The 15,022-nt window shown below is 51.9% G+C and overlaps 1 protein-coding gene across 1 annotated transcript in view; it reads right to left on the bottom strand.

Annotated features, from left to right (window-relative positions):
• LOC144500805 (tensin-4-like) overlaps positions 1–7,818 on the bottom strand; it is a 29,615-nt gene extending 21,797 nt beyond the window's left edge. Inside the window, exons 1-3 of the mRNA XM_078224270.1 lie at positions 7,066–7,818; positions 3,197–3,348; positions 103–202 (exon numbers count right to left, since the gene is read on the bottom strand). Of these exons, the coding sequence (XP_078080396.1) occupies positions 103–202; positions 3,197–3,348; positions 7,066–7,699 (886 nt within the window). The 5' untranslated portion in view covers positions 7,700–7,818. The remainder of the gene's footprint in view (positions 1–102; positions 203–3,196; positions 3,349–7,065) is intronic.
• Between the last annotated feature and the right edge of the window lie 7,204 nt (positions 7,819–15,022).

The raw sequence follows: 15,022 nt of genomic DNA, 5'->3' as shown, positions 1-15,022 counted from the left end.
TTCTCTGGCCAATGCTGGTACATTCCGGTCAAATGTTTTTGAAGGGACCTTGTTGGAAAACCCGGACAGAATGTGTAAAATCCGCACGGTCCTGTGTCTTACCCGGAGACGTGATGCAGAATTGTGAAGATGAGGAGTTGGCTGAACCTGGGGCAAAGTGTGTCTGTCCAGCATCGAGAATGATGCATCCGAGATTATTGGGCTGCAGAGAAAACACATTAGTTACAAGTAAATATTCAAATAACTGGCAGTGTTGTGTGTGTTTGAACAGGAAACTATCTACATGCAGTGAAATCTATTGAGTTAGTGCAGACAGAGCCAAGAGTGAGCTATTCTGTGATGTATAGAATAGTCCACATACTGGGTGCTGGCTGGCAGAGAGTGAGTGGAACCCAGGCACACAGACCCCAGGGCACCCCAGAGTAACTTACTGAGGTGAAGTGTTTGATTTTCTGTTTCCAAGCCCCTCCTGTACAAGAATGACTACACTGGGAATGCACATCAGTGGCTGTAAAGCAGCCGTGTCCACGATTACGTGCTGAGGGACGCAGTAAAGCTTGTACAGAACTCCCCCCCCCCCCCCACCCCCCGCCCCCCCCCACACCCCACCCCCAGGATGTATGACTCACTGAATGTATATGGTGAATATCACATAAACCACAACGGTAGGGATGGCACGGTGGCACAGTGGTTAGCACTGCTGCTTCACAGCACCAGGGACCCGGGTTCGATTCTCGGCTCGGGTCACTGTCTGTGTGGAGTCTGCACGTTCTCCCCGTGTCTGCGTGGGTTTCCTCCGGGTGCTCCGGTTTTCTCCTATAGTCTGAAAGACGTGCTGGTAAGGGTGCATTGACCCGAACAGGCGCTGGAGTGTGGCGACTAGGGGATTTTCACAGTAACTTCATTGCAGTGTTAATGTAAGCCTTACCTGTGACGAATAAATAAAGTTTACTTTATTGAGGCACTGCAGTGGAAATGCAGCGACGTCGACAATCGAAATAACGTTTGTGTTGATTGCTTTGAAATGGAAGGAATTTAAACGTGGAATTAGGAGGCTAAAAGGGGCATGAAATGTCTTTAGTAAACAGGGTCAAGGAGAATCTTAAGGTTTTTTATGCATATACTAGGCTCAAGAGGGTAGCAAGAGAAGGAGTAGGCCCACTCAAGAACAATGAAGGGAAGTTGTGTGTGAAGCCACAGGAAGTGGGTGAGATCCTTAATGAGTGCTTTGTATCGGTATTCACCAAGGAAAAGGACATGACGGATGTTGAGGTCAGGGATGGGTGCGTGAATGCTCTTAAGAACATCATTATATCAAAGGAGGAAGTGTTGAATATCCTAAATTGCTTTAAGGTAGACAAGTCCCCGGGGCCGGATGGGATCTATCCCAGGTTATTGCGGGAAGCAAGGGGAGAAATAGCTGGGGTCTTAACAGATATCTTCACATCCTCTTTGACCACAGGCGAGGTTCCAGAGGACTGGAGAATAACCAATGTTGTTCCCTTATTTAAGGAAGGAAGCAGGGCTAATCCAGATAATTATAGGCCGGTGAGTCTGACATCAGTGATGGGGAGGTTTTGGAGAAGATACTGAGGGACAGGATATCTGCACATTTGGAGGAAAATGGACTAGTTAGTGACAGGCAGCATGGTTTTGTACGGGGAAGGTCATGTCTCACCAACTTAATTGAGTTTTTTGAAGAACTAACAAAGATATTTGATGAGGGAAGGGCTGTGGATGTAGTTTATACGGACTTTAGTAAGGCGTTTGATCGGGTCCCACGTGGCAGACTGGAACAAAAACTAAATTCACATGGGATTCGGGGTGGGCTGGCGAGATGGATACAGAACTGGCTTGGTTATAGAAGAAGCAGTGCTTCGAAAGCTAGTGGCTTTTGCTACCAAAAAAACCTGTTGACTTTAACCTGGTGTTGTGAGACTTCTTACTTGGTTATAGAAGGCAGAGAGTAGCGGTGAAAGGATGTTTTTCAGAATGGGGATCTGTAGCTAGTGATGTCCCACAGGGATCAGTGCTGGGACCCCTGTTGTTTGTTGTATATATAAATGATCTGGAGGAAAATGTGGGTGGTCTGATTCGTAAGTTTGTGGATGACACAAAGATTGGTGGAGTTGCTGATAGTGCCGAGGATACAACAGGATAGAGATAAATTGGAGACTCGGGCAGATGGAGTTTAATCCGGACAAATGAGATGTGATGCATTTTGGAGGATCAAATTTAGGTGTGAATTATACTGTAAATGACAGAACCTTTAGGAACATTAACACATAGAGGAATCTGGGCGTGCAGGAACACAGTTCCCTAAAAGTGTCAACACAGGTGGCCAAGGTGATTAAGAAGGCAGATGGTATGCTGTATAAAATCTTGGTTAGGCCACATTTGGAGTATTGCGTGAGTTCTGGTCACCACATTGCCAGAAGGACATAACAGCTTTGGAGAGAGTGTAAAGAAGGTTCACCAGGATGTTGCCTGGTCTCAAGGGTGTTGGCTATGAGGAGAGGTTGAATAACTGAAGAATGTTTTCACTGGAAAGACAGAGACTGAGGGGAGACCTGATAGAGGTCTACAAAATTATGAGAGGCACAAACAGGCGGGATAGTCAGAGGCTTTTCCCCAGGGTGGAAGTATCAATTGGAAGGGGGCACAGGTTCAAGGTGAGAGGGGGAAAGTTTAAAGGAGATGTGCGGGGGAAGTTTTTCACACAGAGAGTGGTGGGTGCCTGGAACGCGCTGCCAGAGGAGGTGGTGGAAGCAGGAACATTAGCAACATTTAAGAGGCATCTGGATGGGTCCATGGATAGGGAGGGAATAGAGGGATACGGACCGAGTAAGGGCGGAAGGTTATTTTTAGTTTAGTTAGGGCATCATGATCAGCACAGGCTTGTAGGGCCGAAGGGCCTGTTCCTGTGCTGTACTTTGTTTGTCTGTAATGTCCTTTCAGATATTTTATAAGTGAAGTATATCTTTGCAAACAGAGCAGTCTGGGATTGTACACTGACATAAAAGGTACTCGAGGACTGGGAGTCATTTTTAAAATAATTACTCTAGTTCCAGGACTAAAGGTGATTAGTTGGCAAGGGGAAAGTGTGCAATTGGTGATGTATTGATGTGATTGAGCTGGAGAGATCAATCCGTGTTCGAGGATGGACAGACACACGGTGTACTGGCGTGTTTCCTACCATTCTGTGATTGGCACTGCTGTTTGAGGTGGCAGTGATTTGGATGCCCAGTGTTGGTAAGCTTGATTGGCGTTCTGCAATAATCGACGAGTTGTCGCTGTGCTGACAGATACCCAATCCTCTCGAATCCCACTCGTCATAGATCAGAATTCCTGCAACAGAAATGCGGAGAAGTCAAACCTCTCACTCTGTGGGAGGCAGCGGAGTGGAGACAAGCTGCTGGAGTGGGATCGCAGGGAGAGGGCAGCGCCGTGAGATGGACTGGGAATGGAGCTGGGAAAAGCACAGATACATTCTCCATTCTCACACTGACCGGAATCACAGCAGGTCCCCCTGATGTACATCTGATGAGCAGAACCCACACGAGGCACCCAGGTGAGTACAGCACTCAGGGAGGAGAGGGTCACCCTTCACTGGCCCGGGACTGCCCCCCGATACGGCTACTCGAGTTGGGCACCCCCCCGGCACTGTCTCCCTGACACAGGCACTCGACACAGACCACCGGCACCATCGCCCTGATACTGCCCCCCCTGCCCCCCCGACACTGCCCCCCCTGCCCCCCCGACACTGCCCCCCCTGCCCCCCCGACACTGCCCCCCCTGCCTCCCTGACACTGCCCTCCCTGCCTCTCCGACACTGCCCCCCCACCACCCCGACACTGCTCCCTCTACCCCCCCGACACTGCCCCCCCTGCCCCCCTGACACTGCCCCCCCTGCCCCCCTGACACTCCACCCCCTCCCAACACTGCCCCCCCGCCACCCCGACACTGCCCCCCCTGCCCCCCCGACACTGCCCCCCCTGCCCCCCCGACACTGCCCCCCCTGCCTCCCTGACACTGCCCTCCCTGCCTCCCCGACACTGCCCCCCCACCACCCCGACACTGCCCCCCCTACCCCCCCGACACTGCCCCCCCTGCCCCCCTGACACTGCCCCCCCTGCCCCCCTGACACTCCACCCCCTCCCAACACTGCCCCCCCGCCACCCCGACACTGCCCCCCCTGCCCCCCCGACACTGCCCCCCCTGCCTCCCTGACACTGCCCTCCCTGCCTCCCCGACACTGCCCCCCCGCCCTCCCGACACTGCCCCCCCTGCCCCCCTGACACTGCCCCCCCTGCCCCCCTGACACTGCCCCCCCTGCCCCCCTGACACTCCACCCCCTCCCAACACTGCCCCCCCGCCACCCCGACACTGCCCCCCCTGCCCCCCCGACACTGCCCCCCCTGCCCCCCTGACACTGCCCTCCCTGCCTCCCCGACACTGCCCCCCCGCCCTCCCGACACTGCCCCCCCTGCCCCCCTGACACTGCCCCCCCTGCCCCCCTGACACTCCACCCCCCCCCCCCCCCGACACTGCCACCCCGACACTGCCCCCCCTGCACCCCGGTGCCACCCCTGGCACTGCCCAATCTTTTGAAAACCTACGTAGCTGGTGGGGTTTGTCTAAGTGGCTAAAAATACAGCGGAGGAAGCTGCGCTTGAGGCCAACGGAATCCACCCTGTTTTCCCGCTCACTGTCACACTCCGCAGAAAACTGAAAAAATTCCACCCCTGGACTGGGATTGGAAATGGATTTGGGATTTGGACTGGGATGGGGATTGGGATTGGGGTGGAGAATGGGGATTGGGTTTTGGGATTGGTGTGGAGAATGGGGATTGGGTTTTGGGATTGGGGAGGAGAATGGGGATTGGGGCAGGGGTGCGGATTGGGGATTGAGATTAGGGTGGAGAATGGAGATTGGGATTGGGATGGAGAATGGGGATTGGGACAGGGATGGAGATTGGGATGGAGAATGGGGACTGGGGATTGGGATGGAGAATGGGGACTGGGGATTGGGATGGAGAATGGGGACTGGAGATTGGGATGGAGAATGGGGACTGGGGATTGGGATGGAGAATGGGGACTGGGGATTGGGATGGAGAATGGGGATTGGGACAGGGATGGGGATTGGGATGGAGAATGGGGATTCTCCACCCCAGCCTTGTTATCAGCCCCTCATCTTTACCCAATAATTGTGTTGCTGTACACAGCCTGAGCTAGTGCGTGCTTATCAAACCGGGTACACCTGGCGTCGGTGTGTATTTATCACACTGAGTACACCCGGAGTTGGTCTATATTTGTTCGCTATATTCGATGCTTTAGCAGGAGTACAGATTGTCAGAGCAAACACTGTTCTCTCTGAGCTGCACCCTGACGATATTTACCTTCCAAAGGGAGGGACAGGAAATCATTACAGAACAAAGACATCTCTACAGCTGCATGTGAGTGACTCGGGGGCAAACTGCTTCAAATGAGCAAGCTGACGCTTGTGGACCTCTTCCAATCTCCCCACCCTGCTGTCTCCCAGCTGCTGACTGTGCAGTCATCTCCCTCCGCTGTAACCCTGCCCTGTGTCTCCATGCGGATAGCAAGAGTACCTCTTCCTCGGAGATTATCAATGCCGAGACCACACTGACCCTTTCCCAGTGACGCACATTGTCCCGGAAAGCTAACACTCAGCAATCCTGATGCATGCCTGTTTATTGCTGCCCCACCCTGGGATCTAAGACTAAGTGTAGCCTCCAAAAACAGACCCAGTTACTGAGATCAGTAGATAAGACAGAACAAGAGAGAGGCACGGTCTGTCAAACTATGTCACTGACACGAATCTGAAACAGAACCAAAATCTGGTCAAGGCTGCTTATCCAGTCCTCCAGACTCGAAACACTCACTCTGTTTCTCTCTCCACAGAGGCTGTCAGACCTGCTGAGTTTATCCAGCATTTTCTGTTTATATACAGTAATTCTTCAAGTGAACACGGATTCATTCGAACAATATTCCAACTCACTAAGTGAGTCTTTTAGAATTACACAACAGTGCAGCCCAGAAGGAGATCGATGAGCTTATTAAATTTATGTTGGTTCTTTCAAAGAGCCCATCAGTTCTCCCACTTTTCCCCCCATTTCCCCATTGCCCAGTCTGAGGTCACCCAAATCAAATCAATCGTTCTCATCGATGTAGCCCAGGGATCCACTACTCAAATAGCCAGAGCCTGAATACGACCCCTAACCTGAGCATGACCTTTAACCTCAACATGGCTAAGTCAAAAACAACCCGAACCTGAGCACGACCCCTAACCTGAGCATGACCCCTAACCTGAGCATGATCCCTAACCTGAGCACGACCCCTACCCTGAGCATGACCTCTAACCTGAGCACGACCCCTACCCTGAGCATGACCTCTAACCTGAGCACGACCCCTAACCTGAGCACGACCCCGAACCTGAGCACGACCCCAGTCCCAATCCTGGCGTGAGTTACAGCCCAAGACTAAACTCTGGTCTCAGTCCCAGGCTGGGAGAGATTAGGAAACCCTGAAACATGGGGTGGCACAGTGGTTACAGGGTCCCGGTTCAATTCCCGGCGTGGGTCACTGTGTGAAGTTTGCACGTTCTCCCCATGTCTGGGTGGGTTTCCTCCTACAATCCAAAGATGTGCAGGTTAGGTGGATTGGCCATGGTAAATTGTCCATTAGTGTCAGGGGGATTAGCAAGGTAAATATATCGAGTTGCGGGGATAGGGCCTGGGTGGGATTGTTGTTGGTGCAGGCTCAATGGGCTGAATGGCCTCCTTCTGCACTGTAGGGATTCTATGAACTCCCAGAAGCTGCTTCGTGGAGGCTGCCCGATGCATCAGGAGTCGATCGTTGGGACCTCCTCACTCAGCAAAGCATTCAATCTATCATCATAGAACAATCAGAATCATACGGTGCAGAAGAGGCCCTTTGGCCCATTGAGTCTGTACCGACATGTGTGAACCACCTGACCACCCAGCAGTAAAAGTATTCTCCTGCTCAGTCCAGCTGATATTGCATTGGGATGTTGGGTTTTTACCTGGGTTGTGTCCATCCAATGGGGGTTCCTCGCTCCTGTGCGGGAATCCATTGCTGCTTCTCGTGAGGTAGCTTTTCTTCTCAAAGTTGCCGATTGGCTGGAAGGTGGGATCCAGTTCCAGAATTAGGTTGTTGAGGTTTTCAATTGTTGCATCTAAGCTTGGAGATAAGGGATCATTTGCAGCATCATTGGGTTTTGAGGTTTCCATCTTTCTCCTGTATTGCTCTGAGGTATTAGTGACCTGATGGGGACCAGGGTACGGCTTTACCTGAGCTGTAACTGACTGCTGCGCTCGGTCATGGATTGGAGGCTTTTGATTGGTGAGGGACTTGACTGAGAAGGTTTGGGATCTGCCCAGTCCAGACTGACAGCTACTCTGTGATTGGTAGCTGGGGAATGGGGGTGACATTGTGACCTCCCGACAGACCCATCTCTCAGCGGGACAGTGGCTGTAGGATTCTGTCCCCGAAACAGAGCCTGGCCCTGGGTAGGCTGCTCTCGACTGACTGCGATTGACGGAAGAAGCATTCAGGATGACGGCTTCCACCTGGGGGGATACACACCGAGTCTGGCTTCTGCCCATGTGAATGGTGTGGGTTGACATGATATCAGAGAGGAATGTGCCGTCCTTCATCCGTGGCTGAGAATGGAAAGTGTCCTCACAAACTCTGATACCAGATTCCTGTCGCTGCCCTCGTGGCCGTTGGGAGTTGTTGACAAGTGTTTACCAATGAGGGATGTGTCCACAAACCTAGAAAATCAGATAACACCTTTAATAATTTGCAATCGATATTAAACACAAGCTGTTGAAGAAGTTTTAGTATATCATGGTGAGGCAATGGCGTGGTGGGATTGTCACTGGACTCGTAACCCAGAGACCCAGGGTGATGTTCCGGGGACCCGGGTTCAAATCCCACATGGCCTACATGTGATTCCAGACGGTTGACTCTGAAATGGCCCAGCGAGCCACTCAGTTTAATTAGGAGTGAGTAATGAATACTGGCCCAGCCAGCGACACCCACATCCCATCAGTGAATATAAAACACTTAGGAATTCAGCCCCTCGGCAATGCAACATTCTGGCAGAACCGCACCAGCCCCGGGAGAGGGACTCGAACTCACAACCTTGTGACTCAGATACAAAAGCTACAATTCAACCACAACCAAGACACAATCACCATCATCTTGAAATCAGCTCAAAACCTAGACCAAAGACCCAATCAAATCTCTGCAAGAACCTGGCCAGGGAAACCATACTGAATTGAATCGCAGAGTAAGGACAGAGTTAACCGGCCTCCTTCCTCTTTCTATGTCTGGTGTCCTCTGGATTTGTCATTCCTGGAACAGTGAGAGTTATTCTCAATATTCCAGTGGTGTGGTGAGGTCTCAGTTATCTGAATCCCCGTCTCATGTTCTCAGTCTGGTGATTAATCACTGACTGCGTCCAGGAGATGGACAAGGAGGGAAACACAATGGGAGCTGCCCTGGCCTCCAGCCAGTGAAGACGCTGACTCAGGAAGTAATGAATAAATCCTTCAACAGATTTGAAGTAACCTACAGCTATGTACAATTCATCAGTCACTCTCTTATCGTCCTGTGGACACAGAGACACTGGTGGTTCTGAGATTAGGCGGGATACGGTGGAAGGATTGAGATCACTGTTAGAGCATTCCTCAGGGAGTGGCTTGGTGGTGTTAACAGCAATTTGGAATGACGGAACTATTGATGATGGTCTGTGAATCAGAATGATTTTGTTTACAAGACCCATCCCAGTTACTCTGTCTCTCAAATAGAACTCACAAACTCCCGGAGTAAATAAACCTTGTTATTGTGTGAGGGGGGGGGTTGAGCTGGGTGGGTCTTTACTCATTGCATTTTCAAAGAACGGGAGGTGATTTTATTGAAACAAAATTCAGATGGGCTGGATGCTGAGGAGATGTTTCCCTTTGGGGGGAATCTAAAACAAGGGGTCACAGTTTCAGAATAAATGGGTCTCCTGTTTAAGATGAAGCGGAATTTCTTACGTCAGAGGGTGGTTAGTTTTTGAAATTCTCTCCCTGAGAGGGCAGGGGGGTGCTGGCTCATAGAGTCATAGAGGTTTACAGCATGGAAACAGGCCCTTCGGCCCAACTTGTCCATGCCACCCCTTTTTTTTAAACCCCTAAGCTAGTCCCAATGGCCCATATCCCTCTATACCCATCGTACCCATGTAACTGTCTAAACGCTTTTTTTCATTAAGTAGGAATCTTCAAGGCTGAGTTAGACCGAGCCTTGACAGTCACGGGTTATGGGGTCGGCAGGACATAGTTAGAGCAGCCATGATCTTATTGACTGCACAGCAACTTTGAGGGGCCGAATGGCCACCTCTTGCTCTTATTTCTTAAGATCTTATGTTGTAATGTGAAACTAAAACCTGTTTTTCTGAACGTAGGAACAAAAGGAAACAATTCTGTCCCTCTGGTCAGTTTGGCCTTCACTCCGACTGTTGATAATTCTCTATCTTCACTTTATCTACCCGCCTTCATTCGATAACTCCTCAAATGTTTAACCAGCTAAACTCTACAATCTCAGACTCCAAATGGACCATTGACCCCCCCCCCCCCCCGCTCCCCCCCCCCAACAGCTAGCTGGGGGAGGGGGAGGGCTGCAGGGGGTTCCAGATTTCCACTCGCCTTTGTGTGAGTCGCTTCCCCCCCCCCACCCCCGAATGTCCCGGCTGGAATCGTGCCCCTGGTGCTGACTCCCCCAGTCCGAGAAAATAGTTCTGATTAACCCCATTAAATCCTTTAAATACCTTAAACCCGTCAAATGCATCACCCCTTAGTCTCCTATTTTTAAATTCAGCACCTGGTCTCCAGTGAATGAAATGACTCCAGTTAACCAGACAGTTGCTGCATTTTAGCTGATGTCCTTCCCCCCAACCCACTGCCAGAAACCAGCCCATGGGTAAGAACAGGATGGAGTTGTGATGCCCCCACAGTCAAACAGCTTGGTGCTATCCGGGATTTACACAGATAGACTGGTGATAAGAACAACAGCCCAAGGGTCAGGCAGCATCACAACCAAACCCCCATCCTCCCCAACGCCCCCCCCTGCCCCCCCCGCCCACAGCACCTCCCCCCCACCCCCACAGAGCCAACCCCCCACACACAGCCACACCCCCCCACACACAGCCACCCCCCCCAACACACACACCCCCACACACACACAGCCACCCCATCCCCACAGAACCACCCCCCCAACACTGCCACCTCCCCCCAGCCCCCCACACACACACAAACACGCCCCCCTCCCCCCCACACACACACACGCCACCACCCCTCCCCCCCCCACACACACACAGCCACCCCATCCCCACAGAGCCACTCCCCCAACACTGCCACCTCCCCCCAGCCCCCCCCACACACACACACACACAGCCACCCCATCCCCACAGATCCAACCCCCCCAACACTGCCACCTCCCCCCTCCCCCCCACGCACACACACACACACAGCCACCCCATCCCCACAGATCCACCCCCCCCAACACTGCCACCTCCCCCCACGCACACACACACACACAAACACGCCCCCCCCCCCCCCCCCCCCCCACACACACACACACGCCACCACCCCTCCCCCATACACACGCACTCCCCCTTCACAAAGAGAGACCTAGCCCCAAAGTGGGCACTTTCAGTCAGGGTGTGGAGGAGGAGGGGGGGGGGCGGATGGGGGAGTGTGAGTCCCTCTGTCCCAGCTAACTCCTGCCCCTGAGCTCCTCACCCAGCTCCCTGCTCTGACGTCAGTCTATTGTTCTAATTTAAGATCACGATTCATTCCTGAACTCACTCTGTTATCTTCATGTCCTGGGTAGAATCTGAACTCTCAGTCCCTCCCATTGACCATCCTGTTTGCTTCCACAGAAAGAATGATTCACGCTCTCTTGTGAACAGGCTGTTCACAGACTCTCTCCTCTGGGTGCGGGACAGGCTCTTTCATACTCTGCCCATAATTGTTACCTTGCTGCCTCACTCACTCCCTGCCTCTCATTATTAAACAATCTGCCCACATCATTCCAGCTCAGCTCACTCACATTGTTCCCAACAGCCAGCGGACAGCTGCTCACAATGACAGGAACTTAGCTTCTAACTGCGACCTCCTGAAAGCTGCTCATTGCAAAACGCCAAACAACAGCTGAGGAAATCGCAGCATCATGTCCCTTTATTCAACTCGAGAACTCGAATGTGTCCCTCACTCTTCAAAATGAACAGAGGGCTGTAGCATTGTAGATACAGAGTAAAGCTCCCTCTACACTCTCTCCCATCAAACACTCCCAGGACAGGTACAGCACGGGGTTAGATACAGAGTAAAGCTCCCTCTACACTGTCCCCCATCAAACACTCACTGGACAGGTACAGCACGGGGTTAGATACAGAGTAAAGCTCCCTCTACACTGTCCCCCATCAAACACTCCCAGGACAGGTACAGCACGGGGTTAGATACAGAGTTAAGCTCCCTCTACACTGTCCCCATCAAACATTCCCAGGACAGGTACAGCACGGGGATAGATACAGAGCTAAGCTCCCTCCACACTGTCTCCATTAAGCAGTCTCAGGACAGGTACAGCACGGGGTTAGACACAGAGTTAAGCTCCCTCTACACTGTCCCCATCAAACACTCCCAGGACAGGTACAGCACGGGGTTAGATACAAAGTAAAGCTCCCTCTACACTGTCCCCATTAAGCAGTCTCAGGACAGGTACAGTATGGGGTTAGATACAGAGTAAAGCTCCTTCTACACTGTCCCCATTAAGCAGTCTCAGGACAGGTACAGCACGGGGTTAGATACAGAGTTAAGCTCCCTCTACACTGTCCCCATCAAACACTCCCAGGACAGGTACAGCACGGGGTTAGATACAGAGTAAAGCTCCCTCTACACTGTCCCCATCAAACACTCCCAGGACAGGTACAGCATGGGGTTAGATACAGAGTTAAGCTCCCTCTACACTGTCCCCATCAAACACTCCCAGGACAGGTGCAGCACGGGTTAGATACAGAGTAAAGGCTCCCTCTACACTGTCCCCATCAAACACTCCCAGGACAGGTACAGCATGGGGTTAGATACAGAGTAAAGCTCCCTCTACACTGTCCCCCCATCAAACACTCCCAGGACAGGTACAGCACGGGTTAGATACAGAGTAAAGCTCCCTCTACACTGTCCCCATCAAACACTCCCAGGACAGGTACAGCATGGTGTTAGATACAGAGTTAAGCTCCCTCTACACTGTCCCCATCAAACACTCCCAGGACAGGTACAGCATGGGGTTAGATACAGAGTAAAGCTCCCTCTACACTGTCCCCCATCAAACACTCCCAGGACAGGTACAGCACGGGGTTAGATACAGAGTAAAGCTCCCTCTACACTGTCCCCATCAAACACTCCCAGGACAGGTACAGCATGGGGTTAGATACAGAGTTAAGCTCCCTCTACACTGTCCCCATCAAACACTCCCAGGACAGGTACAGCATGGGGTTAGATACAGAGTAAAGCTCCCTCTACACTGCCCCTCTCTTCCCTTCTCACCCGAGATCAAGGGTGAGAACTTTTTCAGTTTCCCATGTTCAGTCATTGGGCGACCACCAACCTAAAGGTTGTGCTGGGTGGGGAAAGACCCATCAGTGACCATTAAAGGGCCTCCTGTCCAAGGCTCCGTCCATCTCACCTGTAAAATCGCATACAGTTCCGGGTGGGTGGGACTCTCTGGGTGGGACTCTACGGTGGGATCCCTTGGGTGGGACTCTCCAGATGGGATCCCTCCCAGGGGGAATCCTGTCCATTCTATTTTCCACTCCTCATCCCCGTGACCACACTGGGTGGAGGAGCTGCAGACTGTGGGTCTGGCTTTGAGGCCCTGTCCCCCCCGCACCCCCCCCCCCCCCCCCCCCCCCCCCCCCGCCCGTTCATTTCTGTTTACATTTATATACAACCCCGTCATTGCCGAACCCTCCCTGGGATCCTGCTGTGCATATGGACTGACCTCCCAGCTTGGGAAATGGATCATTAGGGAAAATCTCACCCTATTGGAGCTCCCAGCCCCCAGAGAGAGAGAGATGTGGAGCTGCCAGTTAGCTTGCTTTAACCCATCTCGCTCCATTCGCCGTCCAGGGATAATATCTGCTGCTGTTGCTGGGAGGTTGCTTCATTTGATGGCTTAATGGGTGGGAATGTTAGTTTTAATCTGTAGACTCTGTGCAGGAGATTTATTAACTTCAACCCAGTGTTCTTTACTTCACTGCTCACATTGAGTTAAGACATTCCAGAATCTCTAACTGAAAATATATCGCGTTTCCCAGAAATCACACAGGGCAATGGCCGAACCCTTCTTACTCTGTGAGTTACCCACTCTGATATAACCTGACGTGGGAACAGGTGTAACTTCCTGTCTCCCATTCATTCACCTGAGATTCCAGCTTCTGGTTATGAGTTTTGAAGAGTTTCAGATGCTCGACCTTTGAACTCGGTTAGTTTGGCAATCACTTGTTTGGAGTGTTTATCTGATGGAACAGTTTAATGTTACTGACTCACTGTACACACAGGCTCTGATAGGAAGCAAAGACAGATTGGAACGTCATTAACACATGTCTATCTCACCTGGAACTTGCTAAATGAAAGGTGATTTTATTGACATATCCGCCACATTTTTTATTACATTGGCTCAGTCGATTTGGAATTCTAGCACAGGAGTGGGTGTTAGGAAGTGATGATGTGGAGATGCCGGCGTTGGACTGGGGTAAACACAGTATGAAGTTTAACAACACCAGGTTAAAGTCCAACAGGTTTATTTGGTAGCAAAAGCCACACAAGCTTTCGGAGCTCCAAGCCCCCTTCTTCAGGTGAGTGGGAATTCTGTTCACAAACAGAGCATATAAAGACACAGACTCAATTTACATGAATAATGGTTGGAATGCGAATACTTACAGCTAATCAAGTCTTTAAGATACAAAGAACGTGAGTGGAGAGAGCATCAAGACAGGCTAAAAAGATGTGTATTAGAAACCCTACAGTGCAGAAGGAGGCCATTCGGCCCATCGAGTCTGCACCAACCACAATCCCACCCAGGCCCTACCCCCACATATTTTACCCGCTAATCTACACATCCCAGGACTCTAAGGGGCAATTTTTAACCTGGCCAATCAACCTATCCCACACATCTTTGGACTGTGGGAGGAAACCAGAGCACCCGGAGGAAACCCACGCAGACACGAGGAGAATGTGCAAACTCCACACAGACAGTGACCCCGAGCTGGGAATCGAACTCAGGACCCTGGAGCTGTGAAGCAGCAGTGCTAACCACTGTGCTACCGTGCCGCCTACTGTGGAATGCGAATACTTACAGCTAATCAAGTCTTTAAGATACAAACAACGTGAGTGGAGAGAGCATCAAGACAGGCTAAAAAGATATGTATTGTCTCCAGACAAGACAGCCAGTGAAACTCTGCAGGTCCAGGCAACTGTGGGAGTTACAAATAGTGTGACATGAACCCAATATCTTGGTTGAGGCCGTCCTCGTGTGTGCGGAACTTGGCTATCAGTTTCTGCTCAGCGACTCTGCGCCGTCATGTGTCGCGAAGGCCGCCTTGGAGAACGCTTACCCGAATATCAGAGGCCGAATGCCCGTGACCGCTGAAGTGCTCCCCAACAGGAAGAGAACAGTCTTGCCTGGTGATTGTCGAGCGGTGTTCATTCATCCGTTGTCGCAGTGAGTCCGAAGTGAGAATCCAATCCAGTTTCTCAGACAGAAGCTGCTATACTCGGTGCCCGGCTGCCCTGACTGTGAGTCACTGACAGCTCACTGGAGCTACTTCCCTGCACCACACACCGCTCCCCCCCCCTCCCACACCCACTTCTACCCACCACCCACACACCCTCCCACACACCCCCCCCACCCCCCACCCACACTGCCCCCACTCCACC

Source organism: Mustelus asterias, chromosome 11 (genome assembly GCF_964213995.1).
Source record: "Mustelus asterias chromosome 11, sMusAst1.hap1.1, whole genome shotgun sequence".
NCBI lineage: Eukaryota > Metazoa > Chordata > Chondrichthyes > Carcharhiniformes > Triakidae > Mustelus > Mustelus asterias.
Note: the sequence above shows the minus strand (reverse complement) of the source record. Positions and strands in the feature narration are given on the sequence as shown.